Below are 11,395 nucleotides of genomic sequence, written 5' to 3' on the forward strand. Positions count from 1 at the left end.
CTCTTTCTAATTCTGTGTTGATTTATTTATACCACAAAAATATTTATAGCTAGTTTTCACCATATACGACATAGATAGATAAGAAGAATATCTACAAATGTACATGTTATTTTAATCTTGTTTGAATTGTAAATGAAATCACGTTCGAATAAGAAATATAATACTACTATACTAATTATCAGAAAATAAAACAGACATGTTTCCCACGAAAGAAAAGGTAATATATGTTCGGGCACGCATGTTTCTTGCTCCCATTTGCTTTCTTGAATACACTTGAATGTTAGACAAACCAATTAAGCTAACAGAAAGGATGGATGGACGTATATAATAACTAACTCATTGATTGTTAGTTTTTAGTAGTGATGGACCCATCCTTTGTTTCATTTACATGTTTCTAAAATCTAGAGTTTCTCTAAATTCTCACTAAGAGTAAATGATCAATATCATGATATTACGTTTAATATCATTTTTTATTAATGAAATTACAAATAATATATAAAAATGAATAAATTATATTAGGACATGTGGCATTTGGGAGTCTAAACAAAATCTCATAGCATCTCCATTGGGGGTATCTAGTTAAAGTGATAGAGTGGTTCTTATTACCATAATCTATTAGTAGAAAACCACATCACACATGTCATTTAGTTGTTGGTTTGGTTTTCTAAATAAATGTAAATTTAATTTAATAATCAAAATCTATTAAAAAAAATTACTATTTGATTATTAAAATACCCATTAGAGTATTTTAACCAATAGACATGCTTTTATGGGGTTTAAGATAAAAATTCAGTTTTACTCTTTCATTTAAAAAAAAAAAATATTTATGCTAAGAAACTCACTTAATCTCTCTCAATTGGAGATATATTATAATGAAGAAAAGATTGAGAAACAGAAAGAATATTGACAGGATATTATAATAATAAGGGTAAAATAAAGACATCACCCCATAGTCATAAACTCATAATGAAGAACTAAAAGGGGCAGCAGCTAGGGGAACGTTGAAGACACATTCTAAACAAGTTGACTACTACAAGTTTTTCCTGTAATTTTTTTCATTTTAGAAACCTAATTTTTGATATCATTAACTTTTCTTTAATATCGATTCTGGTCCCTCTCGTTGCCAAAACTATTTCTCCTTTTTCTCTTCTCTGGCCTCTCTCGTCTCTCTCTTCATCTGCACGTCTGTTTTTCTTTTTTCTTCTTTTCCTGCCTAAACAAAGAACTGTTTATGTAAGCCACGGCTTTTATGTTTTCACTCTGCCCATAAAACCCAAGTTGAAGAAGACGCTGAGACTTGAGAGAAACAAGAAATGATTTCTTAGAAATCTAAAGACACCTAAGGAAATTTATCTTTCGCCATTTTGTTTTTTGTTCTCTAATTTGTGAGGCTTTGATGTAACAGTCTCTCTCTCTCCTTTGAGCTGATTCGTCACATCTCTATAAATAAAGAAACCACCTAACTCACTCTTTTTTTACCTAGTCGTTGCTTTTAGCTTTGATTCTAGTTCATGTAATGCTTTCTTGAATCTGAATCTTTTTGGTCGAAACAGATCTTGGGTTTGTCTCAGATTCAGGCAAGAAACAGAAAACTACCAAACTTCTCGTTCATCTTCTTCTTCTTCTTCTTCTTCTTCTTCTTTTGAAGATGTTGACGAGCCCAACTTTGAAGAGTTTATGGTTCTTGTTCATCACAGTCGTCACTATTCTTGGACTCTTAGGACAAAACCTCCCTTGTGTTTTGTCTAGCCCTCACCGTATTCTAGTGGATACAGATGTCGACACAGACGATTTGTTCGCTATACTCTACCTCCTAAAACTCAACAAGTCAGAATTCGATCTAGTCGTAAGTCCCTTTCTTTCTCAAACATCTCTCGATCGGCTCTTCAACTATCATTAGTTTAATGCTCTGTTTTCTGAAACAGGGGATTACATTGAGTGCAAATGCGTGGACAAACGCAGGACACGCAGTGAATCAAGTGTACGATTTATTGCACATGATGGGTCGTGACGATATCCCAGTTGGTGTCGGCGGCGAAGGTGGGATTCGTGACGACGGTACTATTCACTCTGACGTCGGTGGCTATTTTCCGATCATCGAACAGGTTCTCTTCTTATTCCTCTTTTTTATTTGTTTTCTTGAATCACTTTTTTGTATAACTTTTGTTTTGAAAATGTAAAAAAATTGATGTGTTTAGGGGATGACAACAGCAGGAGAATGCAGATATAGACAAGCCATTCCTAAAGGTCCTGGAGGCCTTCTCGACATAGACTCCAATTATGGATTTCGTAAACAGTTTCTTCCTCAGGTATTTATTTAAATTTTGACTTTTTTATACATATATGGAAAATTTACAAAGAAAACAAACACCTTTTTGTCAGTATTAAAAAAAACAATAACCCTAGAGTATAAATCCAAATAGAAGTATTATTTTTTATAAGAATTTCAGAAACGGAAAAAGATGGATTTGAAAAAAAAAATCCTGATTGTTTTTTTTGACATCATTTGACAAAATTCCTATTTTCAGAAATTGGTGTTTTTCATAATTAACGTAAATGCCAAAGGTATACAGTATATTACTTTTGAAGTTTTAACTTTTAACTAACCATTTTCTAAGAAACACATTAGTGTCTTCACCTAGATTTAACTATGTACTGATCGTTTTTAAACAAAAAAAAGAAAACTACACTGCTGATGGTATTAACTATACTAACTATAATAGTGTTGGTTATCTAAAGAACTATAATAGCTTCATTTTATATTTCTTATAGATCGCATGATCCCATCGCACCAACTAAGCTACTTTTAATAGCAACCACCATTTCGAATCTTTAATCAATTGTTTAAACATTGTGAAAGTGTTTTGTGACATTTGTGTTGGTATCTCTTCTGATACACGTGTCGTTAGAATCATAGTAATGGTGGAGACTGGATTCCAATAGAAGTAGCTGACTTTGCACATCCAAACACTTGTCGGTTACTAATGGGTTCCAGTACACTAGTGACACATATAATTGTAGGTTTAGGATCGGTGATCGGTCCTGTCGTGTGACATTTCACTTTACAGAAGAAACATATGATTAATAACTGTTTTTTTGTTTTTCTTCTTTATATATTATACAACTTTTTTTGTATATTTTTAGCTAAACAAAGTATAATATTAGTGTTGTTTTTTCTTTACCGCAAATTATTATTATTTGTTTAATATTAACTTAATAACTTTAACTTTAAAAAGACGTTTTTTGCGGTTGGTATATGAAAACAGGGGAACCGAAGATACACTCCTATCCGTCAACCAACGTCACAACAAGTGATCGCCCGCACAATTTCCAAAGGTCCAACCACCGTTATCCTCATCGGATCCCACACCAATTTCGCACTTTTCTTGATGTCATATCCTGAGCTGAAACACAACATCCAACACATTTACATCATGGGTGGTGGTGTCAGGTCACAAAACCCTACTGGCTGCTGTCCGGCTAACTCTACGGCCGCTGAATGTCAACCTCGACAGTGTGGAAACCGTGGAAACATGTTCACAGATTACTCAAGTAATCCTTACGCTGAATTCAACATCTTCTCTGATCCTTTCGCTGCTTACCAGGTTCGTTGTCCTACTCTTTAATCTTTATTTGTTTTGTTTATAATTTAATTATATATTAGTTTGCGATGTATTTTGCTTAGACTTTAAAAAAACAAGACTCGGTTTGTGTTTATTACAGGTGTTTCATTCAGGTGTTCCAGTGACTCTGGTTCCTCTAGATGCAACCAACACAATACCTATCAACAAGAAGTTCTTCGAAACATTCGAGAATAACCAGAGAACATACGAAGCTCAATACGTTTTCTTGTCTCTGAAAATCGCCAGAGACACTTGGTTCGACGATGAATTCTATAAGGTAACATTTATGAATCCATTTCCCCAAACTAATAAGTAAGGAATGATTTGAAAACGTTCTTCTCCTTAAAAACGTTTCTGGCGATATTCTCCAGAGCTACTTCATGTGGGATTCTTTCACGGCTGGTGTTGCAGTCTCAATCATGAGAAACTCTGGTAATAAGAACAACAAGAATGGTGAGAACGATTTCGCGGTGATGGAGTATATGAATATAACAGTTGTTACTTCAAACAAACCTTATGGAAAACCCGATGGCTCAAATCCATTTTTCGATAATAGAAGAACTCCAAAGTTTAACCTAACCCTTGGAGGAGTTCATAGTGGTCATGTTCAGACGGGTTTGCGAGATCCAACTTGCTTACCAAAAAGCGGAAAAGGACGAGGGAAGTGTAAGGTTTGTGTTTCCATAATACATATACCTTTTCTTTAGGGTTTCTGATCATTTGGTTTTGTTTCAGACTAAACAATACAATTTTTAACCTCTTATAAATGATTTAACATTAGGATGGCTACACTCAAGAGATCTCTGGATCTGATTCAGTTCGTGTTCTAGTCGCGACACGAGCTAAACCAAACATAAACATCAAAAGTAGACTTGACAGAGAGTTCTATGTTGATTTCCTGGACGTAAGTTTTCATAATCTCAGACAATTCTAACCTGGAAATAATTAGAGATAAAGTTTTTTTTTAATGTAATCAAATTGCTTACATAATGAACAGGTTTTGAATAGACCTGAAGAAACAGGGAGATATAACTTTTCATCTCAGTTTCCTTACTACAAAGAAGAATTGTTTAAACCAAATCTTAGCAAACCACTGCTAGGAAAGCCTGTTATTTTCGACATGGATATGAGCGCCGGTGATTTCCTCTCTCTTTTCTACCTCCTCAAAGTTCCGGTGGAGAAAATAGATTTGAAGGTATAACAAATAGCTTGAATACAACGATTTCTTATTACACAAGTAACTAGGTGAATATGTTGTTTTCTTCAATACCCTAACACCCACTCTTTCTTGACTCGCAAGGCTATAATTGTGAGCCCAAACGGTTGGGCTAATGCCGCAACAATCGACGTGGTCTATGATCTGCTTCATATGATGGGTCGAGACGACATTCCGGTCGGTCTGGGAGACATGTTGGCATTGAACCAATCTGACCCCATTTTCCCACCGGTGGGAGGTTGCAAGTACGTCAAGGCTGTTCCACGAGGCAGTGGCGGATTTCTGGATTCTGACACTCTCTACGGTCTTGCTCGTGACCTTCCGAGAAGCCCTCGCAGGTATGTTGTATGTGTGTGGTATATATATCAATAACCAATTGATGAGTGAAATGACCAATATCGGTTATGTATAATGTACATATATTATGTCCTCTCTTATTTTGGTGTGAAATTTTCTAAGATTGTGTTATTATTTATACAATGCTATGGTAGATCATTTTAAGCAAGATAGATATATCAACATATTATTTATGCAGATACACAGCGGAGAACTCAGTGGCACACGGAGCTCCGAGGGACACTGATAGACCTGAACTCCGACAACCTCAGGCACTCGAAGTTTGGCAAAATCTGAGCAAATCTGGTAATGGAGTGTCTATGATCACTGTACTAACCAATGGACCGTTGACTAGCTTAGCCAAGATCATCTCATCAGATAAAAAAGCATCCTCAATAATCAAGGTAAGAACTTCTTATATATACTTTCTCTGATAAATTCCATCAAGAACCTTGATTTAACTCAGATATGTTGCAAATTACAGGAAGTTTACATCGTGGGTGGACATATATACCCTGAGAAGTCAGACAAAGGGAACATATTCACTATTCCTTCGAACACATACGCTGAGTTCAATATGTTTCTTGATCCTTTAGCAGCTAAGACCGTTCTTGAATCCGATCTTAACATCACACTCATCCCTCTAGCAACCCAACGCAAGTTGAGTTCTCTCCAAACAATGCTTGATACACAGTATTCCTCCAGAAAAACACCCGAAGCTCGGTTTGTGAAACGGCTGCTTGCAAGAATGCAAGAGCTTCATCAGAAACACAGGAGATACACGCACATCGTAAAACCTCTCGTCCTTCTGTTTCATCTTATGGACAAAAACGTTTTATAATATAAACACACGCAAAGGCAAAAAATAACAATCAAGACCGTTAAGCATGGTTTTAAAACTAACCCTAATATTGTTGTTGCAGGACATGTTCTTAGGTGAAATTATTGGAGCAGTTTTCTTGGGAGGCGATCACGCTTCGTTGAAGCCGAAACTGCGAGATGAGCACATAAAAGTGATCGCTGATGGGGATGAATCGATAGATGGTAAGATATTGATTGATAAACTGCGTGGCAAACAAGTAAAGATACTCGAAAGAGTAGATCTGAGAGGCTTCTCTGAGAGTTTTGCTTCTAGACTCGATGACACGAAACAATCTGCAGTCGTTAGAAGCTTTGAAGAACAAAAGAAGAAATGGAGCACACCACCAAGCTGACTAAAAAACATGTTGGCATAGATTATGTACAAGAATAAATAAACCAGATTATATATTCTACTCAATTTTGTTTTTAACTGTTTTCTCTTAGTGTATCCTTTTTCTAGGATTCATCAAATTCCTGAAATCTTCAATTTAAATTCCAAAAAATTATGTTTGTGTAATAAATAATTAAGAAATACGGAGAAACAGAATAAAGATACTTCAAAGTGTAGAGTTGAGAGATCGTTATGAGAGTTTTGCTTCTAGACTCGATGATACGAAACAATCTGCAGTCATAGGAAGCTTTGAAGAACAAAGGAAGAGATGGACCACACCACCAAGTTGACAACTTACAGATGCAAACTGTTTAGTTCAATGCTTGATTTGGGAGAAACTCCAGTTAGTACAAAACTCTTTTCCAGAGACGCTCATCAACAACAATAAGTCAATAATACTGCCAAGACAGGACACTGGGTTGACAATACCAAGAAATTACACTTATATTAGAACCTATAAAGTATTTGACTGAATCTATGAGTTTACTGTTTACATATTCTTTTTTTCAGGATCATTTATAGTTTTACATCACTCCACGTACAACAAAGTTCATCAACGATAAGACAACAACTCTACAAGAAACAACAAAAGAAACTCCAAAAAGCAGAAAACTTTGAGAGTTTTGTGGCACAGAACAAGAAGAAGAAGAGGTAAAATTAACAAGCCTTACAACTTCGCCTGCAATAGCCAGGAAGCTCAGTAGTTCCAACCATGTACTCTGGGTTCTTTGTGCATTCCCCAAGAACTGCCCATCTCTCACAGCTCTCGTTCATATCCGTGCAGTTTCCACTTGGTGTCACAATCTTATCAAATGAGTCCACGTGGATCCACTTGGTCGCCGACCATTTCTCTCCTTCGATAACAGGGCACCCACCATGAAGGCTCAATGGGTCCGGGATTGCATCTGGATGGAGGTTGAAGAACAGCAAAGCATCCCCTTTCCTTGGTTTCACTGATAAAAACATTTACCCATACAGACACAAACGGTGTAAAACTTCTACTAACATCTTTTTAGGAAAAGAAGAATTATTATTATCAGTTTAGTTTCTCACCGGCGATTCCTCTTTTGGCACAATCAGAAAGGTCTTCTTTGTTTTCAGAGAGTACTCGGCGAGAAGGTACCTATAGAAATCAGATCTTTATAAGAGAGAATGACACAAAGAGTGATCTTTTGGGGGAATATTATGCACAAATAATTGATAGCACTAACCTCTGCATTAGGGAATACGGTTTCTCCACCTTTCGTCACATTGGATAGATACATGAGAACAGTTGCTATGCGGTGTCCACCACGGACAATGTTGACTTTGTCATGAAAGTAGTCAAAATGAGCATCGTATTTTTGACCGTGCTCGTATCTCAATACCTGAATGTCTTCCCCATTTTCTGTCAAAGTAAAGGACTTGATCAAAGTTACCTTCTGAAATCTTCCAAAAATTCAACATACATTGAGCTTTCAAGATTTTTCAATAATCTTATTAGTTGTACCTTTTGGAAGAAATGTCCAAGTGGAGATTTTATCTTCTATACCAGAAACAATGGCATCCTGTGATCCACAAAAGAAAACTTCAGGTGATAGAGTAACACATCACGGTAATCACAACATTACATATCTGAGTCCAGAAATTTTCATAATTGATTACCATTTACACACAAAAACATAACCTAGTGCGGAACAAATTAGTTAGCTAAGTAACAACCTAACAGAATTAAGAGGTCAATTTCCAACTTGGAAGATCCATCCTTCAAAGGATTAAAGTCACAGATCGGTTATGGAGCATAAGATGGTTTAGGTTAGAGTTGTAATCCACCAGACATTGGAGTTTGAACTATCAAAATCTATCATTTGCAGGATCAACATTTATCTACCCCAATTTAAGACCTAAGAAACACAACCTATTCCAAGATTGAACATGTCCAAAGGGAGAGATAGATCCAGTTTCTACTTCGAATTAGGGTTCTAAAGTAAGAAATAGGGAAGCAAACAAAGAGAAAAAAATTGAACCTTTCCTTTGGAGATAAACGTGCCAGAGCTGGTTCGAACCTCGCTGAATTTGCTTTCTCCACTATCATTATCAGCAACAGCAGATCTCTTCAGGCTCGCTTTTGCCTTTTTTTATTCAACACATCGAAATTTAGAATCTTTAACAGAGAAAACAAAACAAATAAAGTTTCCAAATTAAGCGAAAGAACTCACAAGGGAAACCATATGATCACATTCCAATTCCGTGAGAAACCCTTCATACACAAACGCCCTGAACAAAAAAAGTCAGAAAGATCGATTTTTTTTCAGAATTGTTAACATTTAAAGCTCGATTTTTCCCAAAATCACTAAAGGGTTTTGGAAGCAAACCTGGGTTTCGATGAAACCTGTCTAACTTTGGAAGGATAGATGAAGACGCTGGAGGAACTAATCAGGGAAGTGGAAGATTGAAGCAGGACGGAGAAGATAGCGAAGAACAACAGCAATAGTTTACGGCGAATCATCGACATCGCTTGGATCTGGGATGTACGAGAGTCGGTAGAAGGAAAGAGATCAGAAGATGGGACTAAAAATTTGATTTTTTGTGTTTTTTTTTTTCCGCGAAAATAAAAGATGAGAGAAGCTTTTCTCGGAAAAGTGTTTAACGGTGGTGACAACTTTATGCTCTGCCTAACGATATAACACGACAAAACGCACACGTGGTTTGCGTTTCGGTTAGAATGTGGGTTTTTTTTTTTTTTTTTTTTTTTTTTTTTTTTTTTTTTTTTTTTCTCTTTGTTCCGAACCGAACCGGTTCTTTTCGAATGCACCGGTCCAACTGTGATTAACAAACACTTCTACCATAAAATTGTGAAATTTTTTGAAAAATGTTATTAAATAAAAGTGTAATTTTGTGTTGGATATAAATATAAATGACCTGTCAACGTTGCTGTTATGAAGACGAAACAATTAATCACTTACTCGCCCTGGACGTTCGGCGAGTTCGGATTTTTTGGGTCGAGTTGTTCGGTTAGTCTAATATTCGGTTATTGAAAATCTTCACCGAATAGATTCAAAATTGAATTCGGTTCGGGTCGGTCAATAGTCGGGTTAAACGGGTCGGTTACCTGATTTTATTTGTCTCCCGAGAACAACCGAACCTTGTATCAAATTTGGTTAATTTAACCTGAATAAGACATTTTCCTAAGTACAACCATACATAAGCTGTTAAGTTTCTGTACTGGTAACTTAAAGTTGTGTTGTGAGCTTAAAGCTACTAGTACAAACCAGTACAGACCATTACACACAATTACAGAAGCTGCTAAGCTAGTTTAATAACAAACCATTACATCAAGTCATCAACAAAAGGCTGTTAATTTGCATCAAAAGGTTCTCAAAAGGGCGGCTTCAAGATCAGTATTGTTAAGGTTGCTTTCCGCATCAAAAAGGACAAAACACAGCTTCATAGTATGTATTATCCGATCCATTGTTAAGGCTGCTTTCCGCATCAAAAAGGACAAAAGTGCAGCTTCCTACCTACCTATGAACATCATAAGAAAGACTTGACAATATAAATCAAAAACAGAATCAAAACTTGACAATATTTAAAGTTTTATGTAACCAAATCATACCTGCCATGATATGAAGAATCATGGAACTGCAACCATTGAATTCCGAGAATCTACACAAGAAAACAAAAGGGAAGAGATTAGTTATAGACTTATAGTTATGAAAAGATTTGAAATGATTAATAAAGAGTAAAGAGAGAAGTTAAACTTACCAAGAGATTCAAAAAATTCAACTTCTTCCAACATTGGGGCCAAGTTCGCTACTGCTGCTTCAACTTTATAGGAACACTTTAACCATTGTTGGGTGCACAACAAAACCTCAACCATGTAAGGAGTTAAAGAACTCCGATACAAATCCAACACCCTCCCACTCATACTAAAAGCTGACTCTGAAGCAACAAATGAGGCTTGAATGGCTAGAACATCTCTAGCCATCTCGGACAAGATTGGAAACTAACAGCTATTACGCCTCCACCAACTGAGTACATCGAAAGACATCCCCAACTTGTTTTCTACTCTTGGCTCATGTTTCTCGGTTAGATACATTTGTAACTCATTGCAGCTATCATCACTACTACTCAATCCAACCACCTTATGAAATATTGCTAGCATCCCCTCACAATCATCTTCATCATCAGAAATCTCAAAGTTTTCAGGCCGTACTTGCGAAGCTGTAAAATCTTCGATGTCTTTTGGTTTGCTCAGCTTGAAACTGTAATGATCATACAGTTTCGAGAGTACACTTGAAACTTTGGCATTGAGGTGCCTACTCTCTACGGTGTCCCTACCATACAGCTGGTCAAAGCAAAGGGAAGCAAACTTCATCTTGTTTCGAGGATCGAATACACTGGCCACAATCACTAAAGGGTTCATGTTGTTTAGTCCATCCCAATACTTCTCAAACTTATCTCTCATGACATGTGCTTGCTTTCTGATATCCTCATCACGACTGGTACACTTACTCATCAGATTCCTCTCAATGTCAACAATTTCATTGTAACATAAAGAGGAAGTAACTGAATTAGAAGCATTGAATGTCAGAGTACACCGGTAAAATATCTTCAGGAACTTCACTAACTCTGATATTTCCTCCCATTCAGAAGAAGTGGGTGGCCCAACTCGTTTCATCTTTGTCTTCTCATCCTCTTCTTCAAAGTAATCGCAATACAACTTATCCTCAGCTTCCATCTTTTCAAAAGCCACCCTTAACTTCAAAGCAGAATTCAACATCAGATATGTTGAGTTCCAGCGTGTGACAACATCTAATGGCACACTGCCTCTACACAACTTCCTGTGTCACACCTCAGTGCAAAAGATTTAAGCCTAGTGAAAGATGATCGGACATACTTCACTGCGTTCCTAACAGCAACAACATGATGCTTTGCTTTCTTCAAACCATCTCCAACAATCAGATTGAGGATATGTGCACAACAACG

General features: G+C 36.5%; 2 protein-coding genes across 2 annotated transcripts; one reads left to right on the plus strand and one right to left on the minus strand.

Annotated features, from left to right (window-relative positions):
- Positions 1-949: 949 nt before the first annotated feature.
- Positions 950-6,637, plus strand: LOC104706201 (nucleoside hydrolase 3-like). Its single transcript, XM_010422362.3, has 12 exons — positions 950-1,846; positions 1,926-2,105; positions 2,199-2,309; positions 3,267-3,605; positions 3,724-3,900; positions 3,995-4,294; positions 4,405-4,527; positions 4,621-4,818; positions 4,924-5,177; positions 5,375-5,579; positions 5,660-5,965; positions 6,099-6,637. The coding sequence occupies exons 1-12, from the start codon at positions 1,649-1,651 to the stop codon at positions 6,387-6,389; spliced, it is 2,682 nt and encodes an 893-aa protein (XP_010420664.2). The 5' UTR covers positions 950-1,648; the 3' UTR covers positions 6,390-6,637.
- Positions 6,638-6,853: 216 nt separating this feature from the next.
- LOC104706202 (putative prolyl 4-hydroxylase 4) lies at positions 6,854-9,093 on the minus strand. Its single transcript, XM_010422363.3, has 7 exons — positions 8,782-9,093; positions 8,626-8,683; positions 8,434-8,538; positions 7,917-7,974; positions 7,639-7,814; positions 7,481-7,550; positions 6,854-7,380 (listed from the first exon to the last, which is right to left on the minus strand). Exons 1-7 carry the CDS (start codon positions 8,919-8,921, stop codon positions 7,085-7,087), a joined length of 903 nt encoding a protein of 300 aa, XP_010420665.1. The 5' UTR covers positions 8,922-9,093; the 3' UTR covers positions 6,854-7,084.
- Between the last annotated feature and the right edge of the window lie 2,302 nt (positions 9,094-11,395).

This window comes from Camelina sativa, chromosome 8 (genome assembly GCF_030686135.1).
Source record: "Camelina sativa cultivar CO46 ecotype springtype chromosome 8, ASM3068613v1".
In the NCBI taxonomy this organism is placed as follows: Eukaryota; Viridiplantae; Streptophyta; class Magnoliopsida; order Brassicales; family Brassicaceae; genus Camelina; species Camelina sativa.

Bases quoted from the DNA above. Each gene is read 5' to 3' on its own strand.
- LOC104706202 (XM_010422363.3), bottom strand. From the start codon at position 8,921: ATGTCGATGATTCGCCGTAAACTATTGCTGTTGTTCTTCGCTATCTTC. The intron at 7,975-8,433 runs GTTCAATTTTTT...TGTGGATCACAG, and splicing joins CGTTTATCTCCAAAGGAAAG to GATGCCATTGTTTCTGGTAT. The intron at 7,381-7,480 runs GTGAGAAACTAA...TGTTTTTATCAG, and splicing joins TGCCAAAAGAGGAATCGCCG to TGAAACCAAGGAAAGGGGAT.
- LOC104706201 (XM_010422362.3), top strand. From the start codon at position 1,649: ATGTTGACGAGCCCAACTTTGAAGAGTTTATGGTTCTTGTTCATCACA. The intron at 2,106-2,198 runs GTTCTCTTCTTA...TGATGTGTTTAG, and splicing joins ATTTTCCGATCATCGAACAG to GGGATGACAACAGCAGGAGA. The intron at 4,819-4,923 runs GTATAACAAATA...TTGACTCGCAAG, and splicing joins TGGAGAAAATAGATTTGAAG to GCTATAATTGTGAGCCCAAA.